Source organism: Sciurus carolinensis, chromosome 4, assembly GCF_902686445.1.
Source record: "Sciurus carolinensis chromosome 4, mSciCar1.2, whole genome shotgun sequence".
Taxonomy (NCBI): domain Eukaryota; kingdom Metazoa; phylum Chordata; class Mammalia; order Rodentia; family Sciuridae; genus Sciurus; species Sciurus carolinensis.
Window position 1 is genome coordinate 127,925,228 of NC_062216.1, and position 17,568 is coordinate 127,942,795.

At 35.5% G+C, this 17,568-nt stretch overlaps 1 protein-coding gene across 1 annotated transcript in view; it reads right to left on the bottom strand.

Annotated features, from left to right (window-relative positions):
* Positions 1–10,727: 10,727 nt before the first annotated feature.
* The window catches only part of Cpm (carboxypeptidase M), a 66,400-nt gene continuing 59,559 nt past the window's right edge, over positions 10,728–17,568 (bottom strand). Inside the window, exon 9 of the mRNA XM_047550217.1 lies at positions 10,728–11,443. Coding sequence (XP_047406173.1) covers positions 11,201–11,443 — 243 coding nt within the window. The 3' untranslated portion in view covers positions 10,728–11,200. The remainder of the gene's footprint in view (positions 11,444–17,568) is intronic.

Genomic DNA, 17,568 nt, shown 5'->3' on the forward strand with positions numbered 1-17,568 from the left:
GAGCAGACCGCCCAGTGAGAGCCTTTCCGCACAGAGCCAGCTCCAAGCCCTGGAACCAGTAGCGGGCTACGGGCAGCTTTCTTCGGAAGCACTGCATTATCAAGTTCCTCCAAGACTTCAGGCTACGGAAGGCTGGGAGGTGATACACTGGAAATCTACAGGGACACTATAAGCCAATAGAGGAAATCTGCAATATCTCAGAGTCCCACTGACATCTGACAAATATGAGAAAACAAGGGAAGAAAATGTCCCAAACAAACCTAGATACTATATCAATAAAACCCAATGACAGCACAGCAGAAGAAATGTCAGAAAGGGAGTTCAGAATGTACATAAGTAAAACAATCAGGGAAGCAAACAAGGAGATGAAAGAGCAAATGCAGGCATTAAATGGTCACACCAATCAACAGTTAAAAGAGCAAATATGGGACGCAAGAGATCATTTCAATAAAGAGTTAGAGATACTGAAAAAAAAAAAAAATCCTTGAAATGAAGGAAACAATAAACCAAGTTAAAAACTCCATAGAAAGCATAAACAATAGGATAGAACACCTGGAAGACAGAACCTCAGACATTGAGGACAAAATATTTAACCTTGAAAACAAAGTTGAACAGAGAAGATGGTAAGAAATCATGAACAGAATCTACAAGAATTATGGGATATCATGAAAAGGCCAAATTTAAGAATTATTGGGATTGAGGAAGGCTTAGAGAAACAAACCAAAGGAATGAACAATCTATTCAATGAAATAATATCAGAAAATTTCCCAAATATGAAGAATGAAATGGAAAACCAGGTACAAGAGGCTTATAGGACTCCAAATATACAAAATTACAACAGACCCACACCAAGGCACATTATTATGAAAATACCTGACATACAAAATAAAGACAGAATTTTAAAGGCCGTGAGAGAAAAGAATCAAATTACATTCAGGGGAAACCAATAAGAATATCAACAGATTTTTCAATCCAGACCCTAAAAGCTAGAAGGGCCTGGAACAACATTTACCAAGCCCTGAAAGAAAACGGATGCCAACCAAGAATCTTATACCCAGCAAAACTTACTTTCAGATTTGACGACAAAATAAGATCCTTCCATGATAAACAAAAACTAAAGGAATTTACAAAAAGAAAGCCGGCATTACAGAACATTCTCAGCAAAATATTCCATGAGGAAGAGATGAAAAACAACGATGCAAATCAGCAACGGGAGGAACTAGCCTAAAAGAATAGCCAAATAAAGGAGAAACCAAATCATGTCAAAAACAAAAATGAGTCAAATGACTGGGAATACAAATCATATCACAATAATAACCCTGAATGTTAATGGCCTATGTTAATGTTAATGGCCTATGTCAATCAAAAGACATAGACTGGTAGATTGGATTAAAAAGAAAAATCCAACAATATGCTGCCTGCAAGAGACTCGTCTCATAGAAAGAGATACCCATAGACTAAAGGTGAAAGGATGGGAAAAAACATACCATGCACATGGACTCAGCAAAAAAGCTGGAGTATCCATCCTCATATCAGATAATGTGGACTTCAAGCTAAAACTAGTCAGAAGGGATAAAGAAGGACATTACATACTGCTTAAGGGAAGCATAAATCAGCAAGACATAACAATCATAAATATCTATGCCCCGAACATTGGCTCATCCATGTACATCAAACAAATCCTTCTTAATTCCAGAAATCAAATAGACCACAACACAATAATACTAGGCGATTTTAATACACCTCACTCACCATTGGATAGATTCTCCAAACAAAAATTGAATAAAGAAACCATAGATCTCAATAACACAATCAACAATTTAGACTTAACGGACATATATAGAATATACCATCCAACAAAGAACGAATACACTTTCTTCTCAGCAGAACATGGATCCTTCTCTAAAATAGACCATATTTTATGCCACAAAGCTACTATTAGCAAATACAAGAAGATAGAGATACTACGTTGTATTCTATTAGATCATAATGGTTTGAAATTAGAAATAAATGACAGAATAAAAAACAGAAACTTCTCCAATACCTGGAGATTAAATAATATGCTATTGTATGATGAATGGATAACAGAAGACATCAGGAGGGAAATAAAAAATTCTTAAAAGTAAGCAAGAACAAAAACACATCATATCAAAATCTCTGGGACACTATGAAAACAGTACTTATAGGAAGATTTATTTCATGGGTCGCATTCAACAAAAGAAGTAGAAATCAACAAATAAATGACTTAACACTACAGCTCAAAGCCCTAGAAAAAGAAGAGCAGACCAACACCAAAATTAGTAGAAGACAGGAAATAGTTAAAATCAGAGCCGAAATCAACGAAATTGAAACAAAAGAAACAATCGGAAAAATTAACAAAATAAATGGTTCTTTGAAAAAATAAAATTGATAAACCCTTAGCCACACTAACAAAGAGAAAGAGGGAGAAAACTCAAATTACTAAAATTCAGAATGAACAAGGAAATATCACAACAGACACAAGTGAAATACAAAACATAATTAGAAGCTATTTTGAAAATCTATACTCCAACAAAACAGAAAACCTCGAAGACATCAACAAGTTTCTAGAGACATATGAATTACCTAAACTGAACAAGGAGGATATACACAACTTAAATCAATTTCAAGCAATGAAATAGAAGAGGTCATCAAAAGCCCACCAACAAAGAAAAGTCTGGGACCAGATGAGTTCTCAGCCGAGTTCTACAAAACCTTTAAAGAAGAGCTCATTCCAATACTCCTCAAAGTATTCCATGAAATAGAAGAGGAGGGAACCCTCCCAAACTTGTTCTATGAAGCCAATATCACCCTGATACCTAAACCAGACAGAGACACATCGAGGAAAGAAAATTTCAGACCAATATCCTTAACGAACATTGACGCAAAAATTCTCAACAAAATTTTCGCAAATCACATACAAAAATATATTAAAAAGATAGTGCACCACGATCAAGTGGGTTTTATCCCAGGGATGCAAGGTTGGTTCAACATCCGGAAATCAATAAATGTCATTCACCATATCAACAGACTTAAAGTTAAGAATCACATGATTATTTCAATAGATGCAGAAAAAGCATTCGATAAAATACAGCATCCCTTCATGCTCAAAACACTAGAAAAAAATGGGATAGTGGGAACATTCCTTAACATTGTAAAGGCCATCTACGCTAAGCCCATGGCCAATATCATTCTAAATGGTGAAAAACTGAAAGCATTCCCCCTAAAAACTGGAACAAGGCAGGGATGCCCTCTTTCACCACTTCTATTCAACATCGTCCTTGAAACTCTAGCCAGAGCAATTAGACAAACCAAAGAAATGAAAGGGATACGAATTGGAAAAGAAGAACTCAAACTATCCCTGTTCACTGATGACATGATTATATATTTAGAGGAACCTGGAAATTCACCAGAAGACTTTTAGAACTCATAAGTGAATTCAGTAAAGTCGCAGGTTACAGGATCGATGCTCATAAATCCAATGCATTTTTATACATAAGCGATGAATCTTCAGAAAGAGAAGTTAGGAAAACTACCCCATTCACAATAGCATCAAAAAAAAAAAATACTTGGGAATCAATCTCACAAAAGAGGTGGAAGACCTCTACAATGAGAACTACAGAACACTAAAGAAAGAAATTAAAGAAAACCTTAGAAGATGGAAAGATCTCCCATGTTCTTGGATAGGAAGAATTAATATTGTCAAAATGGCCATACTACCTAAAGTGCTATACAGATTCAATGCAATTCCAATTAAAATCCCAATGATGTACCTTACAGAAATAGAGCAAGCAATTATGAAATTCATCTGGAAGAATAAAAAACCCAGAACAGCTAAAGCAATTCTCAGTAGAAAGAGCGAAGCAGTGGGTATCGCAATACCAGATCTTCAACTCTATTACAAAGCAATAGTAACAAAAACGGCATGGTATTGGTACCAAAATAGACAGGTAGATCAATGGTACAGAATAGAGGACATGGACACAAACCCAAATAAATACAATTTTCTCATACTAGACAAAGGGGCCAAAAATATGCAATGGAGAAAAGATAGCCTCTTCAACAAATGGTGCTGGGAAAACTGGAAAACCATATGCAACAGAATGAAATTAAACCCCGATCTCTCACCCTGCACAAAACTCAACTCAAAATGGATCAAGGACCTCGGAATCAGACCAGAGACCCTGTATCTTATAGAAGAAAAAGTAGGTCCAAATCTTCAACTTGTTGGCTTAGGATCAGACTTCCTTAACAGGACTCCCATAGCACAAGAAATAAAAGCAAGAATCAACAACTGGGATAGATTCAAACTAAAAAGTTTTCTCTCAGCAAAGGAAACTATCAGTAATGTGAAGAGAGAGCCTACAGAGTGGGAGAATATCTTTGCCACTCATACTTCAGATAGAGTGCTAATTTCCAGAATCTATAAAGAACTCAAAAAACTCTACACCAAGAATACAAATAATCCAATCAACAAATGGGCTAAGGAAATGAACACTTCACAGAAGATGTACAAGCAATCAACAGATATATGAAAAAATGTTCAACATCTCTAGTAATAAAAGAAATGCAAATCAAAACTACCCTAAGATTCCATCTCACCCCAATTAGAATGGCGATTATCAAGAAGACAAGCAACAATAGGTGTTGGCGAGGATGTGGGGAAAAAGGTACACTCATACATTGCTGGTGGGGTTGCAAATTAGTGCAGTCACTCTGGAAAGCAGTATGGAGATTCCTCAGAAAGCTTGGAATGAAACCACCATTTGACCCAGCTATCCCACTCCTTGGCCTATACCCAAAGGACTTAAAATCAGCATACTACAGAGATACAGCCACATCAATGTTCATTGCTGCTCAATTCACCATAGCCAGATTGTGGAACCAACCTAGATGCCCTTCAGTTGATGAATGGATAAGGAAACTGTGGCATACATATACAATGGAATATTACTCTGCCATAAAGAATGATAAAATTATGGCATTTGCAGGCAAATGGATGAAATTGGAGAATATCATGCTAAGTGAGATAAGCCAATCTCAAAAAACTAAAGGACGAATGATCTTGCTGATAACCGGATGAGGACATATAATGGGGGGTGGGAGGGGTTAGCATTAGGGTTAGGGTTAGATTTAGGATTAGGGTTAAGGAAGGTGGTAAGAATGGAGGAAGGAAGGACTGTATAGAGGGAAAAGAGGGGTGGGAGGGGTGGGGAGGAAGGGAAGAAAAAATAATGAATCAAACAACATTACCCTATGTAAATTTATGATTACACAAATGGTATGCCTTGACTCCATGTACAAATAGAGAAACAACATGTATCCTATTTGTTTACAATAAAAAAAAGAAGAAAAAAGGAAAAAAAATTTAAAAAAGAAAGAATTGCATAAAAATACTATTATTCAATGCTGAAGGACAGACAATAAGGAAAAATATTTTAGCCAAAATGTTATTTTAGTATACTCTGGAAAGAATATGTGAGAAGGCTTAACAGTCATTTATATAAACTGGTGGGTATAAAATTTAAGGTTCTATGTAAATCAGTTGCTTTTCTTACAGAAGCAGCAGTATATGGAAAACCTTGGGACTGATGGTATATGTAGCTCAGTGAGAGTGCTTGCCCTTACATGCATGAGGCCCAGGGTTCAAACACTACAATAAAAAGTAGTGGGAAAATTCAAAGCAATTGTACCTGCTGGCTGCGGTGGTGCACATCTGTATTCCCAGCAGCTTAGGCAGATTAGGGAGGAGGATTGGGAGTTCAAAGCCAGCCTCAGCAACAGCAAGGTGCTAAGCAACTCAGTGAGACCCTGTCTCTAAATAAAATACGAAATAGGGCTGGGGATGTGGCTCGGTGGTCAAGTGCCCCTGCGTTCAATCCCTGGTACCCCCAAAACAATTGTACCATCCCAAAATGGTTGAATTATTTAGACTCTTAACTTTTCCCCTCGTGTAATATTTTTAAATTGTAGTTTGGGCCTGGGGTTGTAGCTCAGTGGTAAAGTACTTGCCTAGCATGTGTGAGGCACTGGGTTTGATCCTCAGCACCACATAAAAAATAAAGGTACTGTGTCCATCTACAACTAAAAAAAAATTGATTTTAAGCTCAACTCTGCTTTTGTGGGAGAGGGTTTTGTAATATAAATAGCTGCAATTTTTTCCCCCCCCAAATAGGACTTTTTGTCACACTTTGGTACTGGGGATTGAACTCAGGGGCACTTGACCACTGAACCACATGCCCAGCCCTATTTCATATTTGATTTAGAGACAGGATCTCATTGAGTTGCTTAGCACCTCGCTTTTGCTGAGGCTGGCTTTGAACTTACAGTCCTCCTACCTCAGCCTCTTGAGTCACTGGGATTACAGGCACATGCCACTATGCCCAGCTTGTTACTACTAAAATGTGAATATTAAACAGATTATTCGGACTGGGGTTCATATTCATCAGTTTAAATTTAAATATTCAAGTCTGGCTAAAATCTCTTAGGGAACTTCTGCCTAAGAGTTTCCTAATACACCATAATGGATTCTCTTGAAAATAGAAAAATTATTCCTGGTTTATTTCCTAAATTAAGATACCACTTTTTAGAAATTGGTAATTAACTTAGCCATTGTTTATTCAGTCATATTTCTCATGATCTGTTCATTTAGCATGCTTTTGTGGGCAGATGTACACTTGAGCCCAACCTCTGTCATATGATTAAAGTCCATATTAGTGGGCTTTGTATTGAATTTAAGGCTCTCTTCCAATTCCTATTGGAGTTCATTTCTTTGTTTACAATTGTGCTCTGTGTTTCAAAAGCACTTGAAAATCAAATTTGTTATTCAGAATAAAAATCTTTGTATCAGCATTTCCTAAAATATGTTTGGAAATCTAGAAATGGTAGTTTAAGGAGATAGTAGGATAAATTATTTAAGAAGTGGTTTCATGCTAAAGTATATTTGGGAGATGCATTTCTTTTCCTGCATAATTTTGCAGATTCTTTACTACACTAATGTGAATTGTGATTTTTTTTTCTTTTGTGCTGGGTATTGAACCCAGGACCATGCAAGTGCTTCTAAACGAAGCTACTTCCCAGCCCCCAAATTTTTGACCAGAATTTGCACTTTTCACCCATCATTTTATTGGTGGAACACATTGCCTCAGTCTAACAAGTTAATTTGGAATATGTAATATAAACAACATATAAATTTTTCCAGAAGGACCATGTGGACTGCCACATAAAAGTGCATTAAATTTGGTTTTCTCAAGGGTTTATTTGGAGGTAATCAGTTTTCTTTAGTATGTGGACTTTGTTACACTTGCAAACAATTTGTTTTCAAGATAATGGAAAGAGACACCATTTACTGTGTGAATATCCTTTATTGAGAATCAAATATTCTAAATTTACTAAACTCAGAGGTAGTCATGGCCCCTCCCCAATAAACTTTAGTCTTAGACAATTTGTGTACTTTAATAAATTCTTGATTATAGTATAAAAGAGAATGCTTATAAAAGCTCTTATGAAACATCTATAGAGGGCTGTGTAGTTTCACAAGCTAAAATATGATAAAATGGTTTACAAACAACACATATGGTATCTGCTTAATTAGTGATAAAGTCTATAGCAAACCCAGGCTTCTATTTTAGGTATTAGGAACTCTTGGTGCTCTTTACCCAGTCTGGCCCTCATAATTTTCTTCCCCTGCCCCCACCTAAAGTCAGGAAGATACAAGCCTGATCTGTCATAAACATCAACTGTACAGTTACAATACAGACTAAGAACCAAACTTGTCAATAAGCAACTTACCCTGTTGCAATAAGACAATATGCTATGCTTATTTTTCTGAATTCCCTAGGAAAAGATATTCAGTATGAGATATTTATACTTTCTAAACATAAAATTAACTTACATCATTGAGATATATTACAAATACAAATTTGCTTCTTGAACAAAACACAACATGAATTTCTTAGAAATACTTTCAGAAATGTTGAGAAGAGGCTTTTAACATTTCTGATACATTCAGCAGCTTATCTGAATATGATAAACTAAGCACCAAAATCAACACTGACATTTGTCTGTAAGGATTTAACATTTCTCTAAAATATCCCCCATCATCTAGATAGATATTAAAGTTGATCATAAGCAGACTCATGAGAAAGCTATGACACTTCATGAAAGCTCCTTACATATTACTAGATGGTCATTCTTAGTAACATTTTGGTTTTCAGGTCAAAGATTTGGCCTTTAACAAGGTATATTATGCTGCCTTCAAAATATATTTGTCCACCTGAATATTAATTGTCTTTCTTCCACCTGAACAAGCACCAAAAATGACACCAGAGTATGGTCTCTCCTACCACTTGGTTGTCAAGCAGGGGTCTAGTTTAGGTAACCAAATGTGTGGTGGATTTAGGGCTCCTATCACTCCTGCATTTTTCTCCTATCTTGAGAACCTTTATCACATTGATTTTTTTTTCTATAGGATTATAGTTGAGCTTGAGGCACATATTTACTAGTCTGTGAGTATGGGCAACAGTGTGGAAAGGTGTTAGGGAGGTTTGGGGATCTGGTCTAATCACAGAATGCCAGGTTGTATTTTGTCTTTTGGCAGGAGGCGTGCTGGGGATTGAACCCAGGGGTTTATGTGTGCTGAGTACATGCTGTATGTACCACTGAGCCACACCCCTAGCCCTGTTTGTCTTTTAATGATTTAAAATTTGATTTTGATATAAATTTTTGATTTAAACATTTCAGAAGAAATTTACATTAAGGGTCATGAACTACTTCAGATTTTAGTTTTATGCTCCTTTAAAAACTGCAATCTTAGAAAAGGAAAAGTTATAGCTTAGAATGCCCAGTTGAAAACTTTGAGGATATAGCGCAGTTGGTAGAGTGCTTGCCTTGCAAACCAAGGCCCTGGGTTCAACCCCCAGCACCGCACCAAAAAAAAAAAAAAAAAAAAACCAAAAAAAAAAAAAAGGAAAAAAAACCTTTGAGGTCTGATGATGATAAATCAAGTTTAGTCTTACATGCTTTTATATGTAGTATACCAAAACCAGTTTTGGTACTATTAATACATACTTTCAAGTATGTAATAAATTACTGCTTAAATGAAAATGATCAAGATATTCAGGTTATTACCAGATTTTACAAGTAGTTAAAAAGTTTACAAGTACTATTGTTATTAGCATGTATGATTTCATGCATGTAGAATAAACTTGGCACCCAAATGCCCATGTAGCACCTCAATTCTTTGTGGTTCTCAAGCCTTAACCATGTACCAAGTGCAGTGTGGTTTCATTTTCAGATATTGCAGATTTTTCAATTTAAAACAAGGGAACTCACTTTTCATGAGCAATACACAACCCTTGAGACATCTGCCCACCAGAGTTGTGACTGCTTTTTTGCTGGATCCTTTGCCTCCCCCTTAGTTCTTGTGTATTAAGATAGGTTAACTCTCATGGTAAAGAAGAGTAGCTTCAAAATTGATTGCTAATGGCAAAAATTTTGTCTTCTGGTAAGAAAATATAGCTTGTGGTGTTATTAACAAGTAACAAAATACCCTTACTACAAACCTTACAATAAATACAAGTAAAAGTCCTGTATTTGGAATTTTCTTGAAATATACACGAAAACATTTTTGTCATTGTTACCAGTGAGCTAGAGATTGCCATAAGATGTAGTTTCCTAAAAGGATGAAAAGCCTTATAGTTTCTGGAAGGGTCTGGGAGTAGCAGGTTGCTGGAACCCTTTGTTCATTTGTTCCTTAAGTTTCTATCTTGTACTAAGTTCTGAGGCTATAAACATGAATTTTTCAAACAAGTAGAAAACATACTCTACTGAAGAAGGCATACATGAAGTAGAAGATCACACTACAGTGTTGTAAATTCAATAACAGAGATAACGAGTTTATTCTGGGGCACAACAGAGGAAAGGTCTCTGTCCCCAGATTGCCTGGGAAGGTATGGAATGGAATTTTGTGAGATCCTGGTCATTAAAGGGTTCCTGGTGGAGTTGATAATTGGAGTTTTAATGGAGGAGTAGGAAATAAAATGCAGTGAGTCAGAATGATATTCTGGATACAGGGAACACAAGCAGTACAGTATCTTATATGTTTAGGAAATAGAAGCAGCTGATTGTTGAACTTTAAGTATCGCCCTTCTTCAGTGCTGTGTGTAGGATGGACTGAGAATGGGGAAGCTGTTGCAGTTGTGCAGATGAGATAAGAGGGCTTACTGCAATATTAATCGTCATGGACAGGAGAGGGTGGAATTAGTGTTGATAATAATTTTAGTGACTGAATGTAGGAGATGAGGAAGAAAGAGGACGTATGGAGGATGACTCTCAGATTCCTGGCATGGTGACACCAGTAAATGAGATAGAGAAGGTAACAGGAAGGAAAGCACCAGGGGAAAAATTATGCTCAATTTTTAACATGATGAATGTGAGGCACCTCTAGGTCACATCCAGGTGAACATGTCTGGTGGGCAGTTGGATGCGCATCTGAAGCTCAGGCAAGAGACTAGTGTTACACATTTGGGGGTAGTTGTCATAACAGGATTGTGCATCCAGGCGCAGAAAGGCAGGGACACCAACTCCGGAAGGAAAGACACTTCCTCAACTGATGTGTTTCTTTGGGACTCTGTAGACATACCTTTCATCCCATCAGGGCTGTATTTTCTTAGGCCACTGAGACATGTTTACCTATTTTCTCACATCTCTTTAGAACATCAGCAAAACTATTTGTTTTATTTCTTCTGTATTTAGTACTACCTTTACAAATAGCATGGCAAGATCTGTTATACAGTAAGTGATTAATAAATGTTCATTTTTGTTGTTTATAGTCAGCTGGCTCTTGCAATAGATGACTAGTTCTTTTTTATTTTTCCTTGCAGGAACTTCTGTTTTACCTCTCAAGTTTAAATTACAAATTTCTAAAATGACTTAAAGATTAATTTGTAAATGGGCAGTACTTGATAGGCAGGTATCTTCCATTCATCATTCAAGACTGAATCATTCCTTTCATTATCACCACATATTGCTTATTGCAGAACTTGGAAATATCCATTTCTCTTCTTAGGGAAGACTGGAGTTTATCCAGTTGAGGTCCCATGAGGGAGTTAGAGTTGCAGTAACCTGGAGTGAGTAATCCCTGATTCCAGGTGGTGATGGGGGTTGAGTTTCACATTTTTCTTTATTTGAAAAATGTGTGCAAAAGAGTCACTAAAAATAAGAACAAACTAGGCTTTGTTGCAGCTGAGTGGCTTGGCAATGTTTTGTATAAAGGAATCATTGGGCATGAAGGATTTGATAGTAGGATAGAATCCACTTGCCCTTGGATTGGAAGTAGAAAATCCTTTTTAAGAGCACTGAAGTTCTGGGATTTCTCTGGAATAACCACCTTTGTGAGATATGGATCATGTCCAGGAACTGTAATCTGAGAAGAAACAAGAAACAACTGTAAGAGTGACTTCAGATGTTTTGTGGTGCCAATACTAAAAAAAACACACTGATAGCCACCCCCAAAACGCAGCTTTTGTGAAATGCAGGTAGCAATCCACTGACCTTCCAGGTCAGTAACTGATGAGTTATCCAATGCCTATTGATATAGGCCATAGTTAATGCTGTTGCCAAGAGTTACAAAATGAAATAAAAACAGAGACAGGTACCTTATCTGGTGATATAAGTCAGGAGAAAGAAGGAAGCAGTAGACTGATTTTCATTTTCATGGTGTGCAAACATAGCAGTTGATTGTTTTCCTTTGTCCTGAGTCTGTATTTAATGTCCTCATTGGATATCAATATTATTAAAAGTAGAATTATTCTCCCAATTCATTCTCATTTTCTCTGCAATTAATCTAAGTGTACAAGTCTACTGCTTTCTCAGGAAGGTATGATTTTGTTCATATGAGTCTGAATCTTCAGCTAGATTTGTTTTTTCAGTGAAAGAAATGACCAGGAAAGGCCCAGTGCAGTGGCTCATGCCTGTAATCCCAGCAACTCAGGAGGCTGAGACAGGAGGATCACAAGTTCAAGGCCAGCCTCTGCAATCTAGCAAGGCTGAAGGAATTCAGCAAAACCCTGTCTCAAAATTAAATATAATACAGGGCTGGGGATGTGACTCAGTGGTTAAGAATCCCTGCATTCAATTCCTGGTACCAAAAAAACAACAAACAAACAAACAAATAAAAAACAGGAAAAATGCTAAACTAACATGAGAAATGCTAAACTAACTAACTACAGGCTATGTCCACCGAGAAACGCTTTTAATGTAGTTGATGGAGAAGGCAAGGACTGGGGAACAATGTCATTTGTAGAACCACTATTTGGTATGTATTTTACCATTCATTTCAACTTCTAAAGTCTTGTCTTCCAGTCTTGTCCTAGAACTAATAATATCTATAGCTAACATGTATTGTATTAGTCTAATGGAAAATAAGCAATTCATAACTAGTCTATAAAGGTATGGCTTATTAATGAGATTGCATAAAAATAAGATTCACTGTAAGAGAAACTCTTTCATAGGATGGAAAATAGTAAATAGAAGGAAAATAAATGACTTTTTAAGACAAAGATTCACAGTAAGTTGAAGTTTTTCCCAAGCTCTCTTCATTTTCTCCATGGCAGCAGGGATTCACAGGAAGAGGATTAACTCCACAGAGCCCCACTGTTGGGCATTGTGGGGATAACATGCAGCAGAAAAGCCTTTCAAATCTAGTTTCAAAAACTAAAAACCATGTCTTTCATTATGTTCTAAAGATGAAATAATAAAATACAAAGCCGTTTACTACTACTGAAGAGATGACTGCCTTCTCAGAATAGCTCTGTACAAAATGACTGCTATGGTTGGCATCAGTCCCACTAAGCAAAGCAGAATCCTGATTTTTCTGGAGGAAATCATATCAAAGAGGTAAAAGTACCACTGAGCCAACAAAATCAGGTACTTATTCATTTAGTTCATTTTCATAAGCCTACCTAGACTTAAATTAGACCATGCCTCCTTGTCGTAGGAAGAAATGACTCAAACATACATCATAATGGAATTAAAAACAGATTTTACTTCCATTGATTGGAAAAAGGACTGAAAACTAAATCTATGACTTGCTTCATACACTGTTAAAATTTGTGGATCAAATTTAACTTGTTCTGAGGAACTTGTTCTAATCTTTTTGTCCCCTTTCCCCATAGTGCTGAGGATTGGACCCAGGGCCCTGTGCATATTATACACGCGCTCAATCACTCAATTATTTTTTGTTAATGATAGAAATTGTACTTTATGGAATGGGTGTTAAATGGTATTCCATGAAGTTTAGAAGAACTTTTACTACAATATTTGTTTTTATAAATTGAGATATAACATTTGTACATTTTTATGAGGTATATTATAATTTGATACATGTATATGACAATCAAGTCAGGGTAATATGCATTTTCATCTTTTTAAACATTGATCACTTTTATGTGTGCGGATTTTGTACTCTTCTAGTCATTCTGAAATATAGATTTTCAACCTATAGTTTCCCTACTAAAGAACCAGAAGTGATTCCTCCACTGTTTTGGTGCCTCTTACTGACTTGTTTCCCACCCCACTCCTGACTTCTCAGTCTCCAGTGATCACTTTCCTTTCTACAAGGTTGACTTGTCAGTTTCTGTAAATGTGCAAGAACATGTGGTATTTGAGTTTCTGTTTGACTTCTTTCACTTGACATAATGATCTCCAGTTCCCTTCACATTGCTGGAGATAAGAGGATTTTATTATGGTCAAATAATATTCCACTGTGTATATACATATTTTCTTTATCCATTCATCCACTGAAGGGCATCTGGGCTGATCCTATATTTTAGCTGTTGTGAATGTTACTGCAATAAACATGGGAGTGCAAGTATCTTTTTGGTATAATATTTTCTCCTTTAGATTTGTAGTGTTTTCCATAATGACTGTTCATTTACATTCCCTTCAATAGTGTAAGAGTTCCTTTCTCTCTACAACCTTTACAGCATTTGTCAGTTTTTGGTGATAGCCCTTGTAACTGGGGTAAGATAACATCTTGTGGTTTTGATTTGCATTTCCTAGATGATTAGTGAGATTGAGCAGTTTTTCATGTGCTTGTTGGCCATCTGTAGGTCATCTTAGAAGTCTGCTTAGTTCTTTAGCCCAACTTAAAAATTGGTTTGTTGTTTGGATATTCAGCTTTTTGAGATTCTTACATATTCTGAAAATCAATATCTTGTCAGATGAAAGGTCTGCAAATACCTTCTCCCATTCTGTAGGCTGCTGTTTAATTCTGTTGATTTCCCCTTTCGCTGTGCAGTAACTCCTTGGTTTGATTTAACTCCATTGCCTACACCAAAGTCTTGAATTGTTTACACTACATTTTCTTCTAGTAATTTCAGTTTCTGTTTAATATTTATGTTTTTGATCCATTTATAGTTGATTTTTTGTGAACTCTGAAAGGAAGGGATCTAGTTTCCTTCTGCATATGCTGATCTAATTTTGTCAGCACCATTTATTGAAGAGACTGTCTTTTTCTTACTCAGAGTTCTTGAAACCTTTGTAAAAAATCAATTGGCTGTATGAGGTGGATAAATTTCTGGGTTCTCTATTCTCTTCCATTGTTCTGTGTATCTGTTTTTATGCCAGTACTGTGCTGTTTTAGTTACTGTACCTTTGTACTTTGTAGAATATTTTGAACTTAGGTAAGGTAATGCCTCTTTTTTTTGACTCAGAATTGCTTTGGTATTCTGGGCCTTTTTGTAGTTCCATGTAATTTCAGGATGATTTTTTTTTCTCTATGTGAAGAAAGTCATTGGAATTTTGATAGGAATTGCATTGAATATAAGATTGTTTTGGGTAGTATGACCATTTAATAATATTGGTTCTTCCAATTCATGGATATTGTTTGTCTTTCCATTTTTTTTTCATGTCCTTTAAAATTTCTTTCAACAGTGTTTTACAGTCTTCATTGTAGAGATCTTTCACTTACTTGGTTAAACATTTTTTTTGGTAGTTACTGTGAGTGGGATTGCTTTCTTAATTTCTTTTTCAGCAAGGTCACTATTGGCATATACGAATGCTCCTATTTTTGTATGTTCTTGCTAAGTCTTCCAGTACTCCTTATTAAACCAGAGTGGTGACAACAGACATCCTTGCTTTGTTTCTGAACTTAGAGGAAATATTTTCAGCTCTTCCCCATTCAGTAAGATATGGCTGTGGATTTTTCATGGATAGACTTTAGTGCATTCCTTTTATACCTAATTTGTTGAGAGTTTTTATCATGAAAGGATGTTGAATCTTTTTTTTTTTTTTGCGGTGCTGGGGATCAAACCCAGGGCCTTGTGCATGCAAGGCAAGCACTCTACCGACTAAACTATCTCCCCAGCCTGAGGATGTTGAATCTTATTGAATGCTTTTCCTGCATCTGTTGAAATGATCGTGATTTGTGTCCTTCATTATGCTAATATGTTGTATCACATTTATTGATTTGTGTATGTTGAATCATCCTTGCATTCCTGGGATGAATCCCACATGATCATTGGATGTGATCTTTTAATGTACTGTTGAATTTTGTTTGGTAGTATTTTATTAAAAATTTTTGCATTTGTGTTCATCAGGGATATGGGTCTGTAATTTTCTCTTTTTTCTTATATTTGGTTTCATGTCATGGTATCACTGCTGGATTTGTATAAAGAGTTAGGCACAGTTCCTTCCATTTCAACTTTTTTGGAATAATTTAAAAAGAATTGGTTTTAGTTCTTAAAATATTATACAGAATTCATCAGTAAAGTCATCAGTTTCTGGACTTTTCAGATGGGTGATTTTTAATTACTTCAATTTCATTAAATCTTACTGGCCTGCTTGGACTTTTCTATTTCTTCTTGTTTCAATTGTGGTAGGCTGTATGTGTTCAGGAATTTATCCAAGTCTTCTGGGCTTTCCAGTTTTTAAGCTTATAATTGTTCACAGTAGTTTCTTATGATCCTTTGTATTTCTGTGATATCAATTGTAATGTCTGTTTTCATCTCTGATTGTATTTATTTTATAAATATCTCTCTTTTCATGGTTGGATTAGCCTAAAGTTGTGAATTTTTGCTTATCCTTTCAGAAAATCAACTGTTTCATTGTTTTTTTTTTTGTTGTTGTTTGTTTGTTTCAATTTTATTTTTTTCTGATGTTTATTATTTCTTTTCTAACTTGGGGTTTGGGTTCTTCCTTTTCTGTCTTTGAGGTACACTGGTAGATTGTTTGAGGCCTATTTTTTAAATATATGTATTTATTGTTCCCTCTCAGTACTATTTTTGCAGTATACCACAGATTTTGGTATACAGTTATGTTATCATTTTCACTCATTTCTAGAAATTTTTTGATCTCTCTTTTAAATTCTTCAATTATCCATTGGTCATTTAGGAGCATATTATTCAATTTCCATGTATTTGTATATTTTCCATTCTTATTGATTTGTATTTTTATTCCATTGCAGTTTAAGAGGATACATAATGTGGTTCAGTTTTTAAAGACTGAGACTTGATTTGTGGCCTAACATATGACATATCCTGGAGAATGTTCCATGTGCTAATAAGAATATGTCTTCTACTGCTGTTGCATGAAATATTATATAAATGTTTGTAGATCCAAACTATGGTTCAATGCATGTATTTCTTTGTTGATATTCTATATGGAAGATCTATCTATAGAGAAAAATGGAGTATTAAAGATCCCTACTAATATTGTATTGGAGTCTGTCTCTCCCTTTAGATCAATTATTTTCTTTATATATTTGGGTGGCCCTGAGTTAGGTGCATATATGTTTACAACTTATATTTTCTTGTTGAATTGATCCTTTAATCAATATGTAATGTTTTTGTCTCTTTTTATAGTTTTTAAATTTAAGCTTCTGCTTTATCTGATGTGTGTATAGCTATTACTGATCACTTTTGGTTTCCATTTGCATGATATATCTTTTTCTAACCCTTTATTTTTAGTTTATGTGTATTTTCACCAGTGAAATGAGTTTCTCATAGGCTGCATACAGTTGGGTCTTCTCTTATTTATCTATTTGGTCAGTTGATCTTTTGATTAGTGAATATAATCCATTTATATTCAAGGGGTTATTGAAAGGTATGAACTTCCTCCTGTCATTTTGTTAATTGCATTCTGTTTATTTTTTTTCTTTCCATTTTTTTTTTTTTTTTTTTGTAATTTGGTAGTTTTCTCTTATGCTATGATTTGATTCTTTTTTGTGTATCTGTTCTTCTAGTTAGTGGTATACATTCATGTGTTTTCATGATGGTAGTTTTCAGTCTTTCATTTCTAGTGCAGGCCTCCTTAAAGTAGTTCTTAAAGGGCTGGTTTGGTGGTGAATTCTCTTAGTTTCTGTTTATCTGGAATAGACTTTATTTCTCCATTGGTTTTGAAGGATAATTTTGGGTATAATAATCATGGTTGGCAGTTTTTATCATTCAGTATATTGAATATATCCTCTCATTCTTTTCTGAACCATATGATTTCTTTGAAACTTGCTAGAAGTCTAATGGACATTGTCCTGGGTGTGACTTGATGCTTTTT